The sequence below is a fragment of the Geospiza fortis genome, unplaced genomic scaffold (assembly GCF_000277835.1).
Source record: "Geospiza fortis unplaced genomic scaffold, GeoFor_1.0 scaffold95, whole genome shotgun sequence".
In the NCBI taxonomy this organism is placed as follows: Eukaryota; Metazoa; Chordata; class Aves; order Passeriformes; family Thraupidae; genus Geospiza; species Geospiza fortis.
Genome location: NW_005054333.1, coordinates 6,048,116 through 6,072,613, shown reverse-complemented (window position 1 = coordinate 6,072,613; position 24,498 = coordinate 6,048,116). Strand labels below are relative to the sequence as shown.

General features: G+C 38.3%; 1 protein-coding gene across 1 annotated transcript in view; it reads left to right on the top strand.

Annotated features, from left to right (window-relative positions):
- The first annotated feature begins 13,681 nt into the window (after positions 1-13,681).
- ABCB5 (ATP binding cassette subfamily B member 5) overlaps positions 13,682-24,498 on the top strand; it is a 33,447-nt gene continuing 22,630 nt past the window's right edge. Inside the window, exons 1-11 of the mRNA XM_005421759.2 lie at positions 13,682-13,772; positions 14,797-14,884; positions 15,019-15,067; positions 15,889-16,033; positions 16,470-16,536; positions 16,767-16,958; positions 18,120-18,291; positions 19,271-19,395; positions 21,729-21,903; positions 22,205-22,318; positions 23,191-23,301. Of these exons, the coding sequence (XP_005421816.1) occupies positions 13,724-13,772; positions 14,797-14,884; positions 15,019-15,067; positions 15,889-16,033; positions 16,470-16,536; positions 16,767-16,958; positions 18,120-18,291; positions 19,271-19,395; positions 21,729-21,903; positions 22,205-22,318; positions 23,191-23,301 (1,287 nt within the window). The 5' untranslated portion in view covers positions 13,682-13,723. The remainder of the gene's footprint in view (positions 13,773-14,796; positions 14,885-15,018; positions 15,068-15,888; positions 16,034-16,469; positions 16,537-16,766; positions 16,959-18,119; positions 18,292-19,270; positions 19,396-21,728; positions 21,904-22,204; positions 22,319-23,190; positions 23,302-24,498) is intronic.

Here is a 24,498-nt window from a genome sequence, read left to right as displayed (position 1 = left end):
AGGACTGGGACTTTGTTGCCTTTACTCACTGGCAGCACACAGAGCAGCAGCAGGGCACCGGTCCTTGGTGACCTGTGGGAGGCACGTGGCAGGGACGAGCACAGCTGAGGGCCCAGGAGTGCCCAGGAGGGCTGGTGAGGCCAGTGGTGGAGGAAAGCAGGAGTTATTTAAGGTCAAGGACAGAGGGGAGAAAGAACAGCCCTGGGAAGCAGAGCAGGAGGTATCCTGTTTGCCACAGTGCCTTTCTATAGGGTTGCTTATTACTGTGTAGCGCGCAACAGAGGGCACGTCTTTTATAGTGGGAGCTAAACAGGAATGGCCTCAGCATAGCATTTCAAGTTTTTAATTACAATGCCCTTCACTTCTTTATCATGTGCTTCAGCAAGAGCCCTGCCTGTGAATGCTGGCTGAGCAGGCTTGTACATGTGCGTGACCCTGCATACTGATAATTCACCAACTTCTTCAGCCGTTTCTCACGATCTTCCCCCCAGTGTATCCTTACTGCTTGCATGGTCACTGAGCTAAGATACAGCTTCAGCTACTGAGATATTTTCCCTCTCTTTTAAATAAGTCACGCAGGAGAGTAAATAAAAGATACGTGATGTTTTCATAAAATGCAGTAGTACCTCTTCTGCTTACAGCCCACACAATGCTTTACAAAATATCTGAGCTTTAAACAGAAGGTATGTCCTGCTGTGGCCTTCCAGGTTTGCCAAGATTTCCTGACCAGCCTGGTACCATTCTGTTCTTCCTTAAGAAAGGTCATCAGTTTCTTTCATACACCATAAAAATAAGCAAAACCTGAACAGGTATGACTCGTATTAATATATAAGTTCTTCTGCAAAATTGAAAGCTTGGCTTTAGCACATCTGCTAATGCCACAGAAATCCTAGCTCCTCGTTTGTGGGCAAATGCCATTCCTAATTTCTGATCTCTAGCCCACACAGTTGTTCCTCTCAGAAGAAAATAAAGTTTTATTGGATTTTGGTTTTCATCTGCTGACTGATCTTTAGTACTATGTACATATCTGACCTTTCTGTCTGTAGAATTTGGGACTTTCACCCTTTGATCACTTCCGTGGATCAGGAAAGGTGTATTTCATAAATTCCATTCCATAAATATATAAATAATTTAAAACTTCAGTAAAAGCTCTCCTTTTGTTTTTTTTTTTACATAAATAGGTGAAAATTATCTGCCCAAGATCACACAAATTAGAGGTTGAAGAGCTAAAAAAGAAAACAAATCACCACTTTCTGGACTATTTCATGTCTAAAAATAATTTTCTTAAATATTTAGAGCAAAGTTTTTATTGCTCTAAGCCCAGGGGAGTTATATCATTACAGGAATAAGAGATATCACATAAGAAAAGTTTTCTGTGGAGTTCCAGTTTAATTCCCCATATCAGTATTCTTGAATCAAGGTTCAATCAACCCCTTCAATGTCTGATTTGCCTCTCCTGCGAACCTTCTGGCTCCATGGTGAAGGTTATGCACATAAAAGTAGATGGTTGGTAATAAAATAATACTTCTTAATTTACATGTTCATGTATCCTCAGTACCCAAAGTTTAAAATACTATCTTTTGGAAGCTACTTTGAACCTTTGTTTTGCAATATCTTTAGGAAAGCTTATGCAATGGGGTAATTTGAAGAGCATAAAAAAAATAATATAGCCACTTGGAGAATATTAATTTTTCCTTTAAATATTGCCTTTTGTAGCTATATAAATTGTATTTTGCCCACAAACTAATTTTAAATACATTTTGAAAATTTCCCTGAATTCTGCATTTAGCGCGAGGTGCTCTTCTGACCAAAATCCACAGGAAGAGATTCCTTCTTCATAAAGCAAGAACTGTCAGGAAATAACCCGAGCATTATTTCACATCAGAGAAATATTAAGTTTGTCATGACAGCATCATTTGAGAAACACTTCATGGATTCTCACTCCTACAATTCACTCGTATGGGATTTTAAAGTTATATCATGCTTTATACTGTCCCTGTGATACTTAGAAATAAAGCAAAGAAAAGCAAGATATACCCTGACTCTGCTCAATGAGTAACTCTTTCTTGGCAGTTACAGTGGAAATATTATGCTATATTGGTGTAGATAAACTTCATTATTTCATTTCTTGTATTAAATCTTTCTTAATGGGTAGGATAAGTCTTGACTGTAATAGTGCAGTCTTTCAATGAGGATATGTTATTGAAGACACCAAATTTTATCCAAAAACAGTAACATTTCTGGCTTATTATAAAAGAGGTCATCAAAGCAGACAATTTAATGTGTTTTTTTTTAAACTATGGACTTAGCTAATCTCTTTTCATGTCTGTGACCATTCTCACAACAAACCACATCGTTTTTCTGCATGTAAAACTCAAATCACTAAATATAAGTACATAATATTTATCAATACCACAAATATTTTTCAATGTTGTTGTTTACTTTAACCTCACATTATTTTCAGAACACGCTGGCACATAAAATGAAAATCATCAGCAGGAAACCCCCATAAGCACAGCTTTTTATAATGGAAGGTTTAACCAAGTCAGATGTTCTTTTTTTCTGAAGGAGTGAGCCTTATACACCAAGTATCAGACAGCAAGAAACACAGTTATCCTAAGCTCAACTTAATTTTTTGTTCTCCAAGAGAATAACAACTAGGATTACTGGGATTCCTCCAGAGTAACATTTCAAGGGGATGGTAGAGCAGAATGGATTATGGATTTTGGTTTATTTAAACAAAAAAACATGCTTACTGAAAGTTTTGACCATCCTGAACCATCATCTTTTCAGGCTTTCCCCTGGAGAAAAATGTATTAACACTTGCAAAAACACAGTGATCTTCACTTCCATTCACCAAGGGACACCTTTCCCACCTTCAGACACGTCACTTCAGATGTCTGCTTGTAGGGATGTCCCAATCCCAGAGCCACACTCACGACCTGCATCCAGCAGAGCAGCAATTTAAATGTTGTGCGCCCCACAGAATGCTGGGCTTCTGGTGGATAAGAGCTTCTTGCCCTCAGTCGCGACTTTTTTTAGCACTTCAGTAATTTTTGGCTTTGTCTTGTTCCACGGTTGAACTTTTATGTGCTTTTGGCAAGAGAGGGATTATTCCCTGTTGGATTCTGGTTAAGGCTATAATAGGTTATTCTGGGGTCTTTGGCTGGAAAAGACACAATAATAGTTTTCTTGATTAAAAAATACATAAATCTTAATGATCTCAGGAGAAATATCTGGGTTCTGAGCCTATTCATTTTTATCGTGTGTATAGCTAGGGCAACATTGCAGAATGTTGTATTGCATGGCATTACAGTACAAATGCCTTGGAGGTGTAAAAGTGATGAATGTTCAGATTGTGTCTTCTTATTGGTAATAGGATAGAATCCAATACAAACATAAAAAAAAAATCCAGTGCTTTTACAGTGTTACTGGCTGAAAGTTCCTCCTGATTGCTGTCTTGGGCATATGGTAAGAATTTCCTTGTAATTCATTAAGATCTTTTCTGAATGACTTTAGAAAGGGATACACAGCACATATTGACTTCAGGGATATTTGGTAATGCGTAGTGCATGCTGCTGGGATCTTCTAATTATTTCCATAAGTATTAGTTCATCAGAACAGTACAACTGGATCATAGTGAATGACACAGATTGTTATAAGGGGGAACAAGAGGAAAAGGTCTTTTTTTCTTTTTTGTTTACCTAAACAAATTTGTATCCCTAAATAAATCAAAGCAATATTTAAGTAGCAACCATATTAAAACTGATTTATGCTGTTGCTAATTTGAAAAGGCTAATCATTTCCTGAATCTTTGAGAGCTATTCAGGCATGTTCTTGTGCATGCCTTGGATGCATTGAATTCTACTTTAAAGGAAATATCTTTCATCAGACCTTTTTGTCAGCCATGTTAATTTCGGTCCAACCAGAAGTTCTTTAGAGTTCTTGTAGTCTGTTTAGAAAGTGGTACAACAGAAGGAAAGTTTAATGAGAGCCCAGACATGACTGTGCAGTGATGCATACAAAAATGTACACTTACATAACTAGTTTAATATTGCAAACACATTTAGAGCTAAAAGTTCAGCCCTGCATGAAAACAGCACAGAGTCCTGATCTAGAGTTTACATCACAACAGGAACTAGGATCTGTATCTCACTAGCTCCTTTAGTCACCTGAGGACTCCTTGGTCCATGTAAAGGGCTTCCTTCACTCTTGGGAGTGTAAATTGCTAAAGATTACACTGGACAAAACATACTCCTAAACCCTATTCACCTGTCAGCTGAAGGACTGGATCAGGAACTTATGGGAAACAGAGGTAGTTTTAGATCCCAGTTTGCAGAGTATGCAAACAACCAAGGTCAGTGAATACTGTCACTTCTCAAAGCAGAAGAAGGAAGAAGTAGGAAAGGAAGATTGTAGTGATACCTGAGAGAATACCTACTCAAAAGGAAAGGAAATTCAGAAGATGCCAGCATCATCCTTTTAAGCACCGGAGTTTGACTAAGGCAGCTTTGGGACATGGAGCTCTCACTCCGCCTCTCACCACAATTTACCTACCTATGTGACAGACAGGCGTGATACTTTGTTCCTCCCCTCAGCCCTGTCAGTCTTGCTACCTCTGAACCAGAAATCAGTGCCATCCTAGCCAGCATCAAAACTAGCCACCAGACACTGCAGTCTGAAATGCAGGAACCATCAGCTGGCAGGAATCCTACTGCTTTTTTCTGAAATGCCAAAACATTTTTCCTCAGAAGAGAATGCAACCAAGTACATGTGAATGGTCTGTCATGCAAAAAACCTAACTACCCCAAGGCAAAACAATATTGTGACCACATAACACAACTTTATGAGCAGAAACTACAACTTCTCTAATCTGAAAGATTTAAGCCAAGTCTATAATTAGGGTAAAAAACCAAATTAATTCTGTTGATCAATTGTAATTTGCATGCAAGTAGTACAAGGCAGGTGCCTTTGGAAATTTTCCCCATCTCCTCTGCTCTGAGACAATTTCTTATTACTTCTAGGGTGCTTTTCCCATTCATGTCCTCAGGGACCATATATCTTGGAGGTGACTATGAAATGTAAAACTGGGGGATAGCTGAAATTTTCAACACCTGAGGCATGCCAAAAGAAATGGGAACTTTCAAACAAAGGAAAAATGTGGGTTTGAAGTGAGGGAAGTGGTGATACCAGCTGCACAGGCAGCTGCTGTGTCTCTCAGAAGAGGGGACAGCTGGGGTGCAGAGCTGGGTGGTGGAGCAAATAGGAAAAACCATGATTTAGAAAAAACTATGCTCCCAAACTTCAGCACCAGATCAATCCAGAGACAGGCACTCTTAGTCAAGACTTGTCCATATATATTATTTAAATATGAAACACACACTTATTTGTCTTAAGAGTTATATTTTAGGTAGGGTTAAATGTTTTAGATGTGTCTTCATCACTTATTTCCTGCCTCTGCATTTTAAATTTCTTTTTCCTGGATTAAATAGTATCAGTGGAAGGTCACTCTCTGCTTACATCTTTAAATTTTTTTTAAAATCTTAATTTTTATCATGGCCTGTCCTAACAAGGCAAAGATTCAGTGATTCATGAAGAGCATGCTCAGAGAGAAGAGATGTTTACAATGATTGCTTTAGATGAAAATTACCACATTCACTGACCCTTGGGAGTATATAAATATTTAATCAGAACATCTTCCAGTAGTAAACACATGGTACATGTATCAATAACACCCATTTGATTCAGTTATGTAATTTAAATTATATATATGTACAAAACACTCTATTATTGGAGGGTGAAATGGTAAAGTAAAAGACAGAGGTCCTTGCCCTCAAGATTTGACATTATGTTGAGAAATACAAATATTTAAAAGAAAGTGACAAGTAATTCTCACTTGGTAATTTCCTTTGAGAGTCTCAGACTAAAAAGTGAACTTTCTCTGTGCTGCTTACATCCTTTCCAGCAATATGTAGCACATTCAAAGACAGGAGCTTGGCTGGTGCCATCCCTGTAGTAAAGACATCTGATATTTTCTTCACATTTTTTCTATTATGAACTGTTGATAATTCACTATCACCTATCTTTTTGTATGAGATGGTATAGAGTGCTTGAATAAGACCTTTCAGACCCAGAAAGATTTCATTTCACAGAGCTTTGGTCATCCTGGGTTTATATTCATGAAACACTAGGAAATTGTACCAGTGAAAAAATTGCATCAGGAATTTTGTCTACACTGCTGAAAATATATCCATTACCTGCAGAAAAGGTCCATGGACTTCATGGTTTTAACAGCTTTTATCCATTTTGCTCAGAAATGTGGCCTCTGAATGGCCACATTTCTATGGAATACCGCTTAGGCTGAGTTTCCTTGGCATCTTGGCTGTGATGTTATATGGAAAGAAAAAACACAGAAAAGCATTTTTGTTGGCCAAAGCTAAGGATATACATTGCATTCCCTAGAATGTATCATGTCTGTGCAGAAATGAAGCCACAAGGACAGTGTTCCAGGATGGCAGAAGATGAAAAGAACAAAAAGTATTCTATAGAAATAAACTCTTGGGATTAAACTCAGAAATAAATATTCCCAAAACCCAACCCTGCTTTTCATCTGAAAGTGAAATAACTGAGGCCCTCCAAAAAGAAGACTGAAAATTTGTTTTAATTTCAATGGGCCATGTCAATGACCCTCCCCAGGGTACAGACTGGGTTGTGAAGTCACTGCCATTTGTCCACTTTCCCATCTTTTGCCAAAGAAACCTTCACCAAAACTGTTCCACAGGCTCAGTTTGTTACTAAACTCATGTCTTTAATTACAATGCAAATTGTTTCTGATTATACCACTTTCATTTTGTTTTGCCCTGCATTATGTTTATCAGCACCACAGAGAAAATGGAGCTGATGAAGATCTCAGAAGACAATTTCATCTTTTCCCAATCTTCAAGACAAAATAATCTATACCAGTTTTTTCCTCATAGACAAAATAGCTTGGCTTTAAAAGAAAAAGAAACACCAAAATAAATGAATCAAAAATCTAGACACCAAGAGGTTCATTAGTTATCTGGCCCAGCACATTTTAATTTTTTCTTTCTTATTGTAATTCGGTAACACAGTAGATACTGAAGACACTGGATAATACTGGTTTTGCAAAAGCCTTTCATATTTTCCTAGAATTCATTGCATATTTTCCACTATACTAAACCAAATTGCATCTGTCTTTCCTCAAGGGTCATATCTTTCATATGCCTCCAGTTTCACTTTCTTCCTTAATTCCTATCAACCACATCTGTCTTGAAAAAACCAAAATTAGACACAGCATTCCAGCTCAGGACTTGACAGTGCTACGCAGAGAAAAGACTACTCCATATGTTTCACATGTGACTCTTCTGAGCTTTTGAGAATTTTGGTTTTTTTCATCCCAGTTTGACAGCATTGGTTTCTATTCAGTTTTCCTTCCAGTACACCTCCCAGGTGCTATTTTGTAGAAAAGCTTCCTGTAAACTCCTTCCCAGCTTCTGCTTATTGATAGATTATTCTTACACAAAAATCTCATGCTTCTACATGAAATGTTCTCTTATTTGTGTTTCAAGTTCATAACAAGTTTCTATTAATTACCAACTCTTTTTATCCTTTTTGCATTTAGGCTGCCTTTCCATGAGCAACAATAATCCTATTGAGTAAAAATAATCTTATATTCAAGCTTTCATTTATTCTGTTATTATTCCTTTCTTTTTTACTAAATATGAACTACTATTCTCTGAATACTACTAGTACTGCTACTTCTAATGAACTATAGAATATCACCATCTCTTTTATGGAAATCTCCTTCCTTGATCTCATTCAATTTCTCAGGATTAAATTAAGAAATGCCCATCTCCAGTTACTTCTTTTGACTCTTGAAAGAAAATTCTGTTCCTGGCACTTTCCAAGAATTTAAGGGGCATTTTTTTACCTCTGGTCTCTGTTGCCACCTTAATACTCCTGAACTGATAGCTCATTGTTTTGTCTTTCTCCTAATACAGGATGGAAGGCCCTAGAATTAATTACCTGCTTATACAAGGCAGTTCCTCCTCCCTTTCCCTTTCTTTCCTCCCTGTCTTTCTGAAATATAACAACATCCAGTCCCCTCAGCTATCTCCACAGATCTTTACCAACTTAAGTCACCTTTCCATAATGTATGAAATTGTCTTGCTCAGAGCATACAAAGTTTGCATACAAAGTTTTCAGCAGAATGACCGCCTTCTTTGCTTGATATGATCTTACTGCTTATCTCACTCTATTACTTAGAAGGAAAAAAGAATAAAACATCTCTATTTTATAAAAAGTAATGAATCACACTGGCTTGACTTTCTTTTTAAGGCAAGAGGAATTATAGTAATCCTGCCAAATTCTGACACTTATCACTTAAATGTCACCTAAAACAGACCTACAAACTTCACGGGCGAGAATAAAATGCGTTTCCTTGTTTTTATTCTTTGAGAAAATATGCACTAGAGAACTTGTAAAACTATTTCAGCATTAATGAATTCTTGCAAGTTGTTCTGTTTAGAAACTGTTATAAATAAATAGCTATCTTTGATGTTAATGTTTAGTTAAAAGAATCAGATGTGTTCCTGCTCCCCAGTTTCTGGGAAACCACAAATAATAGTTTTGCTTGGTTACACCATTAGGACTTTTGGATAACATAGCTCAGTTTTTTTCAGTAAAGTTCAAGTGTTGGGACATATTTCTTTATCTGATTTTTCGTCCTTCCGACATTCACCTCTACCCAGAACTTCTCCCTTCACTGCATCAAATCTCCAATAGCTCAGCAGTTGCCAGTGTGACAGAATAACTGCAACATTGTTTCAGTTTGGAGAATTACAACATTTCGCCGGCTGCTCCCTTAATTAAAACACTCCATTTATGCCCACCAAAATCCAGTCTCCTAATTCCAAGCACTGTGCCATGACTACAGCTACTCCCAGTGATTACTAATAGTTTTACTGTTGAGCGTCAGCACAATACAAATGTCACTGTACTGCTGTGGATATGTGGGAGGGGATTATGTCAAATTATCCCCAAACCCTACAATAACAATTTTCTATTTTTAGTCTGATTGGCATCAAATAAATGAGAAACCAGGACTTTCTTATCTTAAAGTGATTCTGTCAAGTCCTTTCTGGCTGAATCTCAGGTCATATAAACAAAAGTCACAAAGCAACAAAAACCAAAGTGCAACACAGTCTTTTATAGGTCCTGCCTGTGAATTACAAGAACGAAATATGAAGGTAATCAGCTGTGATTAAGGTAGTGGTTTCTGAGTGCAGAGAGATGTCTTGCTGGTGTTCTTCTGGTCTGTTGGAGAAATCACAAAGTGGCTAGGAGCCACTGTGGTTAGGAGGGGTTAGGAGTGCTTATGATACCTGCATAATAAAGTACACCTTTGTACTTGACTGTCATTTTGAGGAAATATTTCAGAAGAGCTGGGTGTCATCTGGTTTTGCACACCATATGTTGCATTCTTTTCAGGGTTAATGGTTTTCTTGGGGAAACAAGTCCTCGTTTTCAACTTGTGTAACAGGGTGTTTCTGGTGGGGTGTTTGGTTTGCCTGTTTTTAAAGATGTTCTTATGGATAATAGTTTTTTTAAGTAGATACATTTTCTAGTCTGTTATGGGTTGTGTTAATTGATTATATTTAATTGTGTTTAATGTTGCGCTTTCTGTCAGTGACAATGTTTGGACAGACTAACCAAACACATGGACCAAACACATGGAGACATGGGTGTATATTGGCTATTTGGGATAGAATATTTTTCAGATGCATATATTACTTTCCAAAGATAGAAAATATTTTTGGGTAAAGGAAGAATAGTATTTCTTCTCCAAATTGCATTATAATATTTTTATCATCATGTGTTCATCTCAAAATTACAAAGGCAAAATTGTAAGCTGCAATTTTTTGTGTTGCTCCTCTCCCTTCTATTGATGGGAGTCTTCTCTGTTTTACATGTGCATTTTAGTCCAAATTTTTGCTTCAGCAAAGATATTACAATACACTGATTTGTTTTTAACTTAAGCATAGAGGGGTTAGCTGTAACGAGACTACAAGCTTATGTTTCTCAGTAGGTTTGATGGAGAATATATTTCCAGCAGAGCATTTCTTATTCCTTCCTTTTTTAATTTTCTATTTAATCTCTTTTTTTATAGCTTGGGTGGGGTTTTTCCCCCTTTGAAGATGCTCATTAACTTGCATAGAGCATATTATCCCTTCCAAAGAAAGAAACGGGGAGAGGAGGGAGAGAGAAGGAAACAAATGCCTGCTCAAGACCCTGTGATTCTTTTTTCTGCATGATCAGTTCTTTGCTCTTCTCCCACCCCCTTTTTGGACCAACTTTTCTATGCAGGGGAACTCGGACTCTTTCTTGCCAGGCCTGTGGAGTACAGAGCAATGGATCTGAATTGTGATTGTAACAACTTTGTTGTTACTGTGTGTGAATAACTAGTAATGAAGCTTTGAAAAGTGAAAGTGTCTGTGTTTTGGAGGTATTAAACACTCCCTAGGTGCCAGTGAGCTGAGTACCATCTGTGAGTATTGCAAAGCTCTGAAATAGAGTCCTAGTGATTTGTTTGGGTTCATGCTACCTCCATTCATCTACTTTGCTATCTATGTGCTCTCAGTCACACACCAGGAGTTTGCTTTCCAGGTGGGATGTCCCTCTGTCAAAAATTTTATGTGCAAAGATCTTCTTCTGAACTATTATCTTCTTCTGAAGATAATAGTTTGTGACCAGTTTAAATAAAAATCTGAGATGTGGTAAGGAGATGTTGTCGCTCTCGTTGAGGCGAGTAACAAGAAAACTTGTTACCTTTGGTGAAGGAAATACTCCATAAAATTGTGAAGCCTGAGGCTGGGACAGTAAAGTAATTTCACCTTGGTGTTTCTGTCTCTTCCAAAAATCTGTAAATTCTTGTTCTTCATGGCAGCAGAAGCCAAAGGCCTTCTTAATTTTTTGAAGCAGAGAACAGATATGTATGTGCGTAATGTAGGCTTAACATTGAGCCATAGGATCACAGAACCATTTAGGTTTGAAAAGACCTAAAGACCTCTAAGATCATTGAGTCAGACTATTAACCCAGCAATGTCAAGTCCACCACTAAACGATGCTCCTAAGTGCCACAGCTGCACACATCTTAAATGCTGTCAGGGATGGTGACAAAACAACTTCCCTGGGCGGCCTATTCCAATGCTTGACAACATTGGTGAAGATCTTTTTTCATAATATCCAAACTAAACCTCCTCTGGCACGCCTGAAGGCCACTTCCTCATCCTGTCACTTGTTATTTGGGAAATGAGGCAGATGCACACCTGCCACAGCCTCCTTTCAGGTAGAGAAAGACAATGCTCCCCTGCACTTCCTTTTCTTCAGGCTAATATAAATTACATACATATACATGCAAGTAATATAAAATATAAGTAATATAAATCCTAGGTAATTCTAATGAGATAAGAAAGTACAGAAACAGGCATAGGTCTGACATGCAGGAGTTTGACTCTGCCTAAACATACAGGGTTCCAGTGGGCAGGAGACAATAATACCCAATAACACATTTTCTTCTGAGGTTCTTTCAGAGCATCATGACCAATGAACGTAACACAAACATAATCTGAATACTTAGTGGGAGATAGCCAAGAGAAATTTAAATTAGGCCAAGTCTTGAACTTGTTACTTGAGAAAAATTTCAACTGAGTAACTAGTTTAAATGTCTGGGAGTCTTCTCTGGGATACCGGCATTTGGTGGATGGAAGAACAACTAGGAGTTTATATACCGTAAACCCTAGAGGCATTACTGAAAGCAAATTGTATGGATTATAATATGTACCAGCAGGGGAGCTGAAAAACCGTTATTTTTTAAGCTTGTGCAGAAAACCTGATTTCTTTATCTGATATCTTCAGAAGGCAGAAATAAATGACATCAACAAAGCCAACCACCACCCTCTCAACTAACCCAAATCAAGTCAAATTGTGGGGAAGAGATGAGAACCAAATGAGCAAAAGACATTGCTTAGTTTCTCTAAAAACAATTTTGAATTTAGCCGGTTTCAGTTGTCATGTCATTTAGAAGTGGAACAGAAAAGCCTTTATTTAATAACAATTCTTAGTTGAAATTCACCAGCATATCTTCAGTCTTATTTGAAATTCTCCAAGTGCAGTGATACAATTTCACAAACGTGACAGGACCTTGCAGATAACTTTCCCAAATCTGAATGTTTCCCTGGACAAGCAGCTCTCCAAATACCCCTTCATCTCTTCTTAGCAGCTGAGTTTTCTAGATTTAAATTCATCTAGTTTTAGTAATGCTGAGAGACTGTGTCCAGTTCTGGGTTTGTCAGCATAAGAGAGACATGGAGCTTCTGGAGCAGGTCCAGCGTAAGGCTATGAGGATGATGAGAGTGCTTGGGCACCTCATTTATGAGGAAAGGCTGAGGAAGCTGGTCCTGTTTAGCCTGAGAGGGATCTCATCACTGCCTATGAGTGTCTGGTGCCAAGAGGACAGAGCATCTCTTCTCAGTGATGCCAGGCAATAAAGGGCAACAAGCAGAAAGTGGAACACCTAAAAGTTCCACTGAACATGTGGAAGAACTTCTGCATTGTGCAGGTGACCAAGGACTCTAACAGGTTTCCCAGAGAGGCTGTGGAGTCCACCTTCACTGAGAATATTCAAAATATGTCTGTACCAATCAATTCTACGTTATGTCCTCTAGATGACCACTGGAGCAGGGAGGTTGGGCCGGGTGACATCCAGTGGTCCCCTTCTAACTATTCTGTGAGAGTCAGGACAGAAGCGGTGCTGCGGCAAGGGGCTGATGGGCTCTCCGTGCGCACTTCGCCCGCTATAAAGCCCGGGACGGGCGCTGCGGACCCGCCCTGCGGGGACCGCGCCGTCGGGGCCGCAGCCACCCAAGCGGGCGGGAATCTTCCTGGGCTGTGAAGGTGAGCTGAAATAACGAGAGGGGAAACGCACAGTCAGAAATCGAACAGGTGTTTGTTGTCGGTTTTGGGTTTTTTTTTTTTCCTCTCTTTTTTTTCCCACTTTATCTGAGATTGATTACGCATTTTCTTATCAATGTTATTTTAGGCTTCATCGGATTCATGTGCAGCTTCTTGCTAGGGATTTTATTGCTGTTGTTCTTTTTTTTTTTTTTTTTCTTTTTAACCAGTATTTTTGATAGATTGGGGAGAAAAGCCTGGGGGGAACTAAGAGCATCAGTTCTTTACTGCCTCTAAATGCATCCTAGCATAACATGGCATAACAAGTGCGTGTATTATCATTGTACTTGTGACCATGTTATAGCTCTTCATTTAGTTCTAATCAAACATAAGGTAATGAGGGAAATCATCTATTCTGAAATAGATTGTTTTCAGTAACTTTTATATTAGTAATTTCAGGATTTATCATAAAAGACTACTAAAACAGGCTACTGACCTAGGTTGCTTAGTAATACTGTGCTCTGTTCTTAATATCTCACTAATAGTACTTATTTTTTCATGCTGTTACCTTTTTTTTTCCTAGTCTTTCTATTTAAGTAGAATCATGTTTAGACCAAAATGTGATGAGTAATGGAAAAACCCACAGGTATGAAGTCTTTAAATATTTACTAAATCAAAGTGTTTTGTTGGGGGGGGGTGCTTATTGCAGGTTCTAATGTGACTCTCTCATAAGCACACAATAAAAAGAACAATGAAGGACTATTCTGCAAATTCCACAGAACAGAACCTCTCTGATCCTGGTAAGAAGGAACACCACATGTGTCTTTGAAGAATATGTTCCACAGATTTGAATCTGAAGAATGTTGTAAAGCTCTCCTGATTGCCATAGTGATTTTGTAGGTGATAACATGATGAGTTTCCTATGAATGAGTGAATTGAAGCCACACCTATACAATATTTTTTGTATGAATCATTCCATCAAGTTCAACAAAATAGATTTGCATTTGTAAAACTATTCAGGAGTGTCCTAGCCCGGGCATGAAAATTCTCCTGAGGTAAGCTGGAAGAAAGTTATTGCTTTCAAATTGTTGGCTCAAACAGCCATTGAAGGCCAACTAACCTTAACACAGTGGGTAAAAAATTCTATTCATTGTGAGTCAGCAGCAAAAGTTAAGATAAATGTAAATTGGGAGTGGTTGGTATGGGAAGCACCTTGTCTCTTTTTTGTTTTATAGGTGGCTCCCCACTGTGGTTACTCATCTGTTTCTTTAGATATATTTTTATTTCTTATTTGATGCATTTAGAACTATAAGCTTCATGGGTAGGATTATGCTTTCATCCAACTTTCTTGAGCTCCCAGCCAGCACAAAGGAAGTGGGACGTGTAACAACTACTGCAATCGAATAGTGAAGATGGTTATTAGAGTCAAGGACATGATACTTTAGTTAACTGCCACCTATTCTGTGTTACCTACAGCGATTATAACCTTCACTATAAGCAATTTTGTGAGGACTTCTACTAATTTGCATTGAGTTGTGCAGATATATGAAGGAAGAATTAACTTTCTTTTTCTTTTAGTCTTTGATAATCTTTCCGTATAATTACATTGTAATTATAAAAATGTTGTTTCCATCTCAGAAATGGAAGCTTTTCCTGGGAATAAAGATGAACTGAAGAGAAAGAGCCTGGTGAATTTTTCTTGAAATTTCCTCCCAAGAACATGAGAAAACTAGTCTTTAAGTGCAAAAGAATCCGCTGTGAAAGACACAAGAAGGTAGTACAATAGATGGATTAATATGCTAAGAAAATCTTTTTATTTCACAGAATCTGGACGCAAGGGGTGTGATGATCCTTCTTTCCAGCATGAAGAACATGTAGAACGAATTGACCAGTCAAAGCCCAAGAAGGAAATGTAGGTATTTTTTTAGCTTAAAGTTACCTGGGTGTATGGGGATGTCAGAAGGGCAGGGGAAGGAGGAGAAGAGCTTAATACAGGTTTGCTAAAAAAAACCCTCATCTTAATTAGTCTTTTGTACTTTATTCTAGGAAGGAAGATGAGAAGGCAGAGAAACGAATGGTTGGCATTTTTGAGTTGGTTAGTGTCCTGTCTAATGATCTGCTTTATACTTTCTTTATTTGACATTGTGAGTTTGTTATGAATGACAATTCATAGGCAACCAAACATTGGAGAAGAATCTTGAGGACTACTGATTCTACACCTGCTCTCCGAGAACCAGTGATAATGGTTTTGTGGCAGTTTTCTGTAGGACAGCTATTCCCAAACAAAATAGCTCTTGCATGTGGACTTGATTACTCTGGAACAAGAGAAGTTTTATTCTTCTGTGGTTTATTCTATGTATGTTTACACTTTATGAGATGGTCAGACCAGTCAGGAATAAGATGCTCCGATTTCAGATTAACCACATCCTAGGGTATCTATAGCAGTTTAAATACACACCCTTCGTCAAACAAAACAAAGCTTCAGAGGTAGGCAAGTCTTAAGGTACAATCTATCTCTGCTGAAAACATTTTCTACTGGTAGGTATAAGCCAGGTGCTGGTCAATAACTCGCTTTTGTTTACATAGTAGAGGCATTATCTTAGTAAATATGTAACTCAATGGAACACAAAACACAATATATTCTACAAAGGTCATCCTCGCTTGCAAGCGTGTAGTTTTTTCCCAGACTAAGAATCTGCGTCCTGCCAGTGTTCTCTTAGCAGCCTGGGTACTAATTTAAAGATGTGTTGCACTACCACAAAAATCCTTATGTACTGAGTTTACCTTCAACTGGCGTGCTGCTACTTAGAATATGTGGATGGAGCATGTTCTGCAAGTCTGCTGTACTGTAGCAAATGCATGAACTGTCAGGTGTAATGTCACTTTTCTCTCTTTTTCTTTCTAATGCTTACATAGTTTCGCTATGCTGATGGGTTGGATCTCCTGCTGATGATAGTTGGTTTGGTTGCAGCGGCTGCAAATGGTACTGGAATGCCACTTTTGATCATTATCTTTGGAGAGATGACAAACAGCTTTGTGCTAAGTGGCGTGCAACCCAATGGTAAAACGTTTAAACTAAATTTCTCTACATATTGGCTGTGCTTTGCTACTGAGGCTAAGATTCTTTTTTCTCCCCAGACTATTCACTGGTACATATCTAAGGGAGCATATTATGAGCAACACGCATCCTGCTGGAAATAACCCAGTCATTTCAATCCATCTTTAATGACTAGACCAGGGCAAAACCAAAGCATTGGATGTGCACTTTATAAATGTACTTTGTTGAGATAGTAGGGAGTACGATCAACCTTAGTTATCACTAATTGCTTAAAAATAAATGTGTATTTGCCAAATAATTTTGTATTTAAGTTTGTATTGCAAGACTCCACTTGCAAAATACAAAACATTCCCAAACTTGATGGCCCCATATTGCCATGAATCAGTTCCTCTATATAGCACTTCCACAAATATTCCTACTTTTTATTTCCTCTTCACAGATACTTCAGTAAACAATTCCAGCTCCCCATCAGATCCAGGTGTGGATATAGAAGGTGACATGACAAAGTAAGGGTCTGTAGTTATCCTGTTAATAATGTATTAGAGGGTTTTCTTTTACTGTGTTATCTGTTTGAGCAGAAGCCTTATTTGCCTTCCCAATAATGTACCACAAGCTTCAGTATTTGCTGAAGCTGATTACTTTGGTGTGATTAATGAAGACTAGTTGCTGCTCTGTGTGTCTAACTGCTCTCATGAGCTACAGTGGGATCACATGAGCTTTTGTTCCCTTATCCCAGGTTTGCCTACTACTACGTGGGAATTGGCTTTGCTGTGTTGATCCTGAGCATCATCCAAGTGTGGACATTTTTGGTTACTGCTACAAGACAAACCACAAGGATCCGGCAGAAGTTCTTCTTTGCAGTGCTCCATCAAGAGATGGCTTGGTTTGATACTACCCAAATAGGAGCATTGAACACCAGACTGACGGAGTGAGGGTTCTGTTTTGGTTCTTTTACACACATACACACACCCCCAAGTATGGCACTTAAAAGTAAACTGACAATTTATCTCAGCAGAATAGCCTATAGAGAGTTAAAAAAAAAAAAACAAAACCAAAAAAAATCCACCAAACGTAAAGTGTGACATATTACATCTCAAAGTGAGAAATTCATTATCCTTTTCAGCTTCATTTGTACTGTTTGTGGTATGTGCATTGGAAGGAGTTTTTTTCATGAAATGCCTGACACTGGCTTTCTGAAGTCCATGAAGTACATGTTCAGCCACTGCTAAACAAACAGCTCTACTGTCTCCACCTAGTTTATACACACCAAAAGCTGATGCTTAATTAAATGGAGATGAGCCTGGACTTCAGTATCAGTACTTGTACAAGTACGGCTTGTACTTGTATCTCAGGCAGTATTCTATCTAGCCAGTTAAAGTCTTTGGAGTTATTCCATAAACTTAAATAGATTTAGGGGTGAGGACTGTAATGCCCTTGTGCTATGGGATTATATGTGTGAACACTACAGTTTTTTTTATTAGTACTTTTCTTCTGGATTTTATAGTAGCTTTGGACACAGATCTGCCCTGAAAAGCGTATGAGAAGCTTGAATGAAACCACTCTCAACTCTAACATCTGTGTGTTCTGGGAAGAGAAAATAAGGAAGGAAATTAGTAAGAAAAATTGAGGTTATTCCAAAAAATGGTATGATGGAATGGAGGTAGCTCTTCATCTGAGTCAGTAGCCAAAATTACAAACATGAAATGCATCAGAGAGCTGAGCAGAAGAAATCATTTATAGATGGTCAGGTTGGATTAAGAGGCTGCTTGATTGTTTACTTATATTCCTCCATTTGGATGCCAGATGAGGAAACTAGGTCATTGGTGGCCTAGTGACATGGCACAGAAACAGCAGAGAATGTTGAGAATACAGAAAATGAATCTTTAAAAACAGGAGGTTTCTGCTGTGTTTTGGCTACAGAAGAGCCTAATGGTACAGTTCAGTAGCTGTGGTCAGAAATTTTCTTTTGCTGGTTAGGAAATGGCAAAACTCCTGAGATGAGGCCACACAGCAAGAAAAGGGGGAGGGAGGCAAAATGAGACTCATTCTATACTAACAAATCTTTTTTTTTTATTATTGTTATTTAAAGTGACATCAACACCATCCGTGAAGGCATCGGAGACAAGATCAGTATATTTCTGCAGTTTTTGTCCACATTTGTGTCAGGGCTTATTATAGGATTCATCTATGGGTGGAAGCTGACTCTGGTGGTTATGTCAGTCAGCCCACTTCTTGCTGCATCAGCAGCAATTTGGTCAACTGTAAGTGTGTGGGGATTTTTAAACTAAGAGACCAGAAAAACCTTACAATTCTTATGCGCACTAAAAGGGGCAGAGAATGGGAGAGACCTAATGTGATTTTTAAGTTGGGAGGTTGGCCCCACTCTTACTTTGATTTCTACTCCTCCTGCAGCCTTTTTCTGGGTTCCCAAGCACACTCTTGTAAGTTGTGTTCCTTCTGTCTGCATATCCTGTCCTCATGCCATGTTGCATGAGGGTAATCTCCATCAGAGCATCTTTCTGGCGCAGCAATTTCCTCATGGCAAGCCCTCGTTTTTCCCTCCTAGCACAAATACCTTTCAACCTCTTTCCATCTGCACATGCCTGTACCACATCTCTTGCAAATAATTTACCAGGTTTCATGCTGTGTACAGAATAAATCTATACAACTATGCAGATACAAACAGCTGCTGAAAACTGAAGTGATATAAATCAGTGAAATGGCTGGAGAAGTTTCCCTTTCAGATAGGAAAACTTTCCCCTTATGCACTATTTTCCACATTAATGTGTATGGCTTTTACTCCTGAATGGCTATTTATATGATCTTATGGGGTTTTTCCAACCTGAAGCATTACACATAAGCCAAGAAAAAGAATGTTAGAGGCTGTAATGTGATTTTCTTGCTTACTTCAATATCAGCTGGTGTTCTAGTGTCTGAACACCTCAGAAAGTCAGAGCAGCCACAGCACTCCCTGCTTCACTCTTCCCAGTGTAGTTTGTAGGCTTGGGAGGAAAGCAGATCAGTCAGGAAGCTCACCTGATGTTTGTGTAGCCTTTGACTGTAATGAGGAGACAGTGATAAATTGAACTCTATTTGAGGGAAATTCAGGACATGGGGAGGAGCTGACCCCCACATTGCTCAGTCTGGTCTTGTGCACCTTGTGGGATTGTTGTTATTCACCAAGATTGTGTGAGTATTCTTTCAGTAGGCTGCAATAACAGCTGTTTTCCAACTTTTCAGCTCCTGGCATCCCTTACTGCTAAAGAGCTGTCTGCTTATGCCAAAGCAGGAGCTGTGGCAGAAGAAATTTTGACAGCAATCAAGACTGTTGTGGCTTTCAATGGACAGCAAAAGGCATTAGAGAAGTAAGTTTAAAATTAATAACTATATTTAAAATATGGCAAGGACATTTATTTGTGGATTGTGGGGATTTCTTTTGTGGGGATTTTTTTTGGAGGGGCAGAGGGATGAGATTCTCCTTTGTGTCATTTTGTCTTTCTATAAGTGGACAAATCAGCTGAAAATGAAGGTGTGCAAATAGGCCTAGTCAGTGAATACAGACTACTTGGTGTTTTCACTGCAGCGGAGATGAAAATTTCTCCTTTGATTGAGATCTAGAGTTGAACTGAATGTGAAAGTGGTGGGAAGGTTACCTTTACCCATGAGTCAGATGCAGCAAAGCATGCAATCAGTGGCTTATCTTCTAGAGCATTTGTGCTGCTGCTCTGATCTTTAATTACTGAGCTTATTTTTAAGCTACACTGGATAACAGCCTTGGGTAAAAACACATTACTGGCTTTTACAATGATTTGCAGCTTTAATGATTTGCAAACAACATGTGTAGCTGCCCAGTGTTGGCTGCAGTCATACATACAAGATGGAATGATTGTGACTGGCCACAAACTTTTTTGACATGCATATCAGATAACTCAACAAGCATAAGCAATAAATTTTTTATACAAATACCAGGCATCACTGATTCCATGCAGCTGGGAAATGCAAAGCAGATGACCCGATCCATATGCCCCATGAAACTCTTCTATCTTTTTCAATTCATGTTTGCCTTTGTCTTGTGCAGAATTTTTAAGGTGGTGTCAACCCTAATTTAGGATCCTACGGCCTGCTCCTATATTTGCTTTCAGGGACTGAGCTCTGACTATCTTATAGCCCTATCTTGTGCTTACTGGAATTTGTTTTTAACATGTAACAGTATTTGGACTGTTCGTGTTTGCACAGTAAAGGCAAAAAAAAAGCCCTAGGATGACCCAGATAAGTTGCCCTCTGCCCTTCTCCCCATATTCTGCAATTACCAGTGTCTGAAAATTAAATGACAGGAGCTGTCAATATTCATTCAAAATACTTTGTCTACAGACAAAATAACTGATACCTGAGTCAAGTAAGGCCTTTCCTTTTTATGATTGACCAGTCAGCCTCTTCTACAGTTCTACTTCCATTTAATCTAAAAACCCCAAACAAACATAGTGGCTCCCCTAGGAATATCTTCTACTAGGGACAAGCTCCTACCAGGGAGTGCTGAACTCAGAGTTAGGAAAAGCATCCTTTCACTGCACAGTGCTTCCACTGACAGCAAAAGTTTACTCTTGTAAGGGATCTTCAATCACCTTTAGTTTCTGGCAGTAGCTTGGCTTTTCCTCAACATTTGAGTGATCACCTGTATTTATCACACTACTTAAATGCAGTACCGATTTCCCTGGAAAACCTATGATGCCGCTGACTCAAAGTTAGGGCCTGGTTTTAAGAGTACAATCAAGTCAAAATATTTCAATATGTTTGACTAACAAATACAGCACTGGTGGCATCTTAGAAATTTACATGAACAAAATGAATGCAGTTTTTTTTTAAGATTGCTTCCCAGCTGAATGAATTGCATGTCTTCCTGTAACAGGGTGGTACTTTATTGAAAATACGTACTGGGAAAAGAATGCAAGCTACTGACCATGCTGATTATGGATATTATGGGTAGAAAGTTACACTATTCCTAGGCTACAATTTGCATAAAGAGCTTGAGTAAATGAAAACTATTTGTTGAAAACTATGGAACGAATTTGAACCATCCTTGGAAAAAATAATTCTCTAGTTGATCTTGTTAGTCTCTACACTGATCTTCTGTGTTCACTGGTTATATATGTTAATAAGTAAACTGACCGAAGGGAAAAATACTTGACATCCCAAAATGGCCAGTAAGGGAACGACTTTGCATTTGGAGGGAGCTCTCATTTACCTCCTTCCCTATTGCCTGGGGTTTTTGGAGGATTTTTTTTTTATTTTGCTTGTTTTAAATGTGGACAACTAACCTTTACCTTCGTGATGAACAGTGCTGCTAAAACTTTTTCAAGGTTTCGTTTCAGGGTTAATGGAAACAATGAGTTCAAGAGTGCTATTATGTCTTCCATTGTGATAACAAAGTTGTGATGCTTCATTGTTTTCTGAATGTCTTTGGTAACAGTATGGCAATATTGTTGGCATATGTCAGAGCAGATTTATTCAAATTAATTGCCTCCCTAATAGTCTGTTAAAAAACAAACAAACAAACTAACAAAAAACCCCTGTATTCCCTTTGAGATTTTAATTGTTTTTCTTACATAAATCCTGTTAATTAAGAAAAGGGCCCTGGGAAGTGTTAACCAGAATGGCATGTGGTACCTGTCAAATTAATGGTTTCTTCACTCACTTTCAGATATGATGCTAACTTAGAGATGGCTAAACGTGTTGGAATGAAAAAATCCATTACCACTAACACATGCCTAGGCCTTTCACAATTTTTTATCTTTGGATCCTATGCCCTTGCATTTTGGTATGGGACCAAGCTCACTGCTGAGGATCCACATTATGACATTGGCCGTGTGTTAATTGTAAGTACAGCAATGCAGCTTTGAAAAATGCTCTGTATCTTCAGGGAAAGTTATGTAAGTGATGTGTCTGTTTTCTGCCACATGCTTGCTAAATTAGCTGTTAGAGACTCACTTAGTATAAAACAACTGAATGGTAGTCATCTTGCCCAGCTTTCAATAAAACAAGTTCGATTGTCTTCGACTCTATTTATGTAAGGTGGGGTGAATAACTTAGAGCTGGTGCTTAAGTCTTTCTAGTGCCCATGTAGGCACTGGTGGCACTGTAATAATTAATTGCAATGCTCCTTTCTGTCTCCCACAGGTGTTCTTCTCTGTGATTGTCGGAGCTTTCTCCCTGGGCCAGGCAGCTCCTAACCTGGAGAGTATGGCCAATGCACGTGGGGCTGCCTATGAAGTATATAAGATTATCAATAAGGTAAACATCTAACTATATAGGATAGAAGCCTTTCAACCAACTTAGCTTCCACTCCTTCTCCTTTTTATTTTTTTTCTCTTGAGAAATGTAACAAAAGCACTCTAAAGCCCCAAATCATCAACTCTATAGATGTTTACTACAGAAACCCATAATATTTTCATTGATCTAAAAAAACCCAGCTTCTTTGTTACAGTGAAAGCTGGAAAACCTGGCATGTGTGTCTGAGATATATGGTTGAGGTTTTTCTCTAATATTAGACTTTCAGCACCAGAAGGAAAGTAGTATGGCACTATTCTAATTTTTAAAAATGCATGTATGCACAAATTCAGCTGAGATGGGGTTTACTGGGGAGGGGGAATTGGTGAAGAGGGGATTAATATCACTATTGAAAGTTATAACAATAATAATCTGTGATGCTGATGTTGCTATAAAAAAGGTTTTCCATATCATTATCTTGATTTTGCTGTGCTATGCAGCAATTGCATATCTGTGTATATAAAATATTTTAAAGTAGGAATCAAAAGTTCATGAAGAAATGGCTACATCATTCTTTTTGATGTGAGTATAAAACCCTCCAATACAGATTACTGAGGCCCATGTTTTGGTTGCAAGAGGATGCAGCTAAGTTCTTCAATTATAGATTTTCTGCTATGGATTTTGTTGCTTTTGAAATTCACTATATTTGTCAAGTAAAATTCACAATTTGATGTTCCTTGATATTCAGCATTCTGCAGGTAAAATGCAGCAGTTCTGCTATGATGTAAAATGCAGTGTAAACCAGCATCTGAGAAAGTAAAGAACAATGCATGTAGCAGAAATAACAGTTCCAAAAGTGAAATAACCACCAATATATTTTATAAACCTCTTTCCAGAAACGGCTCATAGATAGCAGTTCTAAGGAAGGTTACAAGCCAGACAAACTCGTAGGAGAAATTGAATTCAGAAACATCCATTTCAGTTACCCTTCCAGACCTGATGTTAAAGTAAGTTTCTACTGTTTCTACTACTGATCTTATTCAACTTGTGTCCATATTGTTTGTCTAATTTTGTTCTTGAATGTGTAATGCATTCCTGTTTTGGGGGATGGGGCATAATTTCCCCCCCAGTGACACATAAAGACAAAGCTCTAGATCTTCTGTCACTGTGTATCTCAGTCTCTTCTGCGGGACAAATATAATATGTGTTGCCTCTCATCTGAATTTTTATGAAAAAGAATTTTGATAAATCAAATAAGATTTTTCAAAATCTTTCCTTAAGGCTTCCAGACTTTAAGCAGTTAAACCAGAAAATTACTTTTTTCCAGTTTCTTGGCTCTTTGGAGTTACGACATCCTGTGTGAAAAATTATCAGAGAAAAACTTTCGATACATTGATAGTGTATTTTTGTGGGCATATCATCCTAAATGTACATTTGGAAGTCAAACATTGTTTTGGAAATATGTTAAAATTGCTCTTCAAGAAACAGTTGTGCCTGCTCTTTGCTAGTTCAGTTCCCATTAATGACCTGTGTACATCATGTTATAGTGATTACTTTTGTGGTGACACCGTTGGTTTGACCTCTCTGCTTACAGTATTTGCTTACAATCTTTTAAACACCTTGATGAAAGTGAAAGAGAAAGGAATTTGCTGCTGTCCTTTCTTCCTTGGTGAAGAACAAGGTGGAAATAGAGATTTCAAATGTCAACAATTAAGAACTTGACATGCTGATTAAGTGGTGAGCATGGGAATGTTTATACCTCTCTGGCTGTTTCTTCAGGTGGCTGTTCCCAACTCAGTCATCTGATGTCTGTCCCATTGTGCATCAAATCTGTTTCTAGGACACTGGGATATCTGGAGGGCAGATTCAGAGCTGGGCTTTCTCCTTAACTGATTTTTTTACAAGGCATTTTCTATCCCTCTTGGCTCAGAAATCAGAAGGCGCAGAGCAGAGTCTTCATTTTTCTTCCTAAAAATCCTATTCAGGCTGCTGAGTTATGTTGTGGGTCAGCACACCAGATGGGAGGGAAATAAGAAATATTTCTCATCCTTCCCAAATCTGAGTCAGCAGCTCTCCCTACTAAGAGCATCAATGTTATTTAGTAGAGCCAAAGGAATCAGCAAAGCTGTGTAGAAGTTACCCACAATCTCTCAAGCAGTCAATGCAACATATTATAATCTTCCCTGTCCAGGTTAAACCAAATC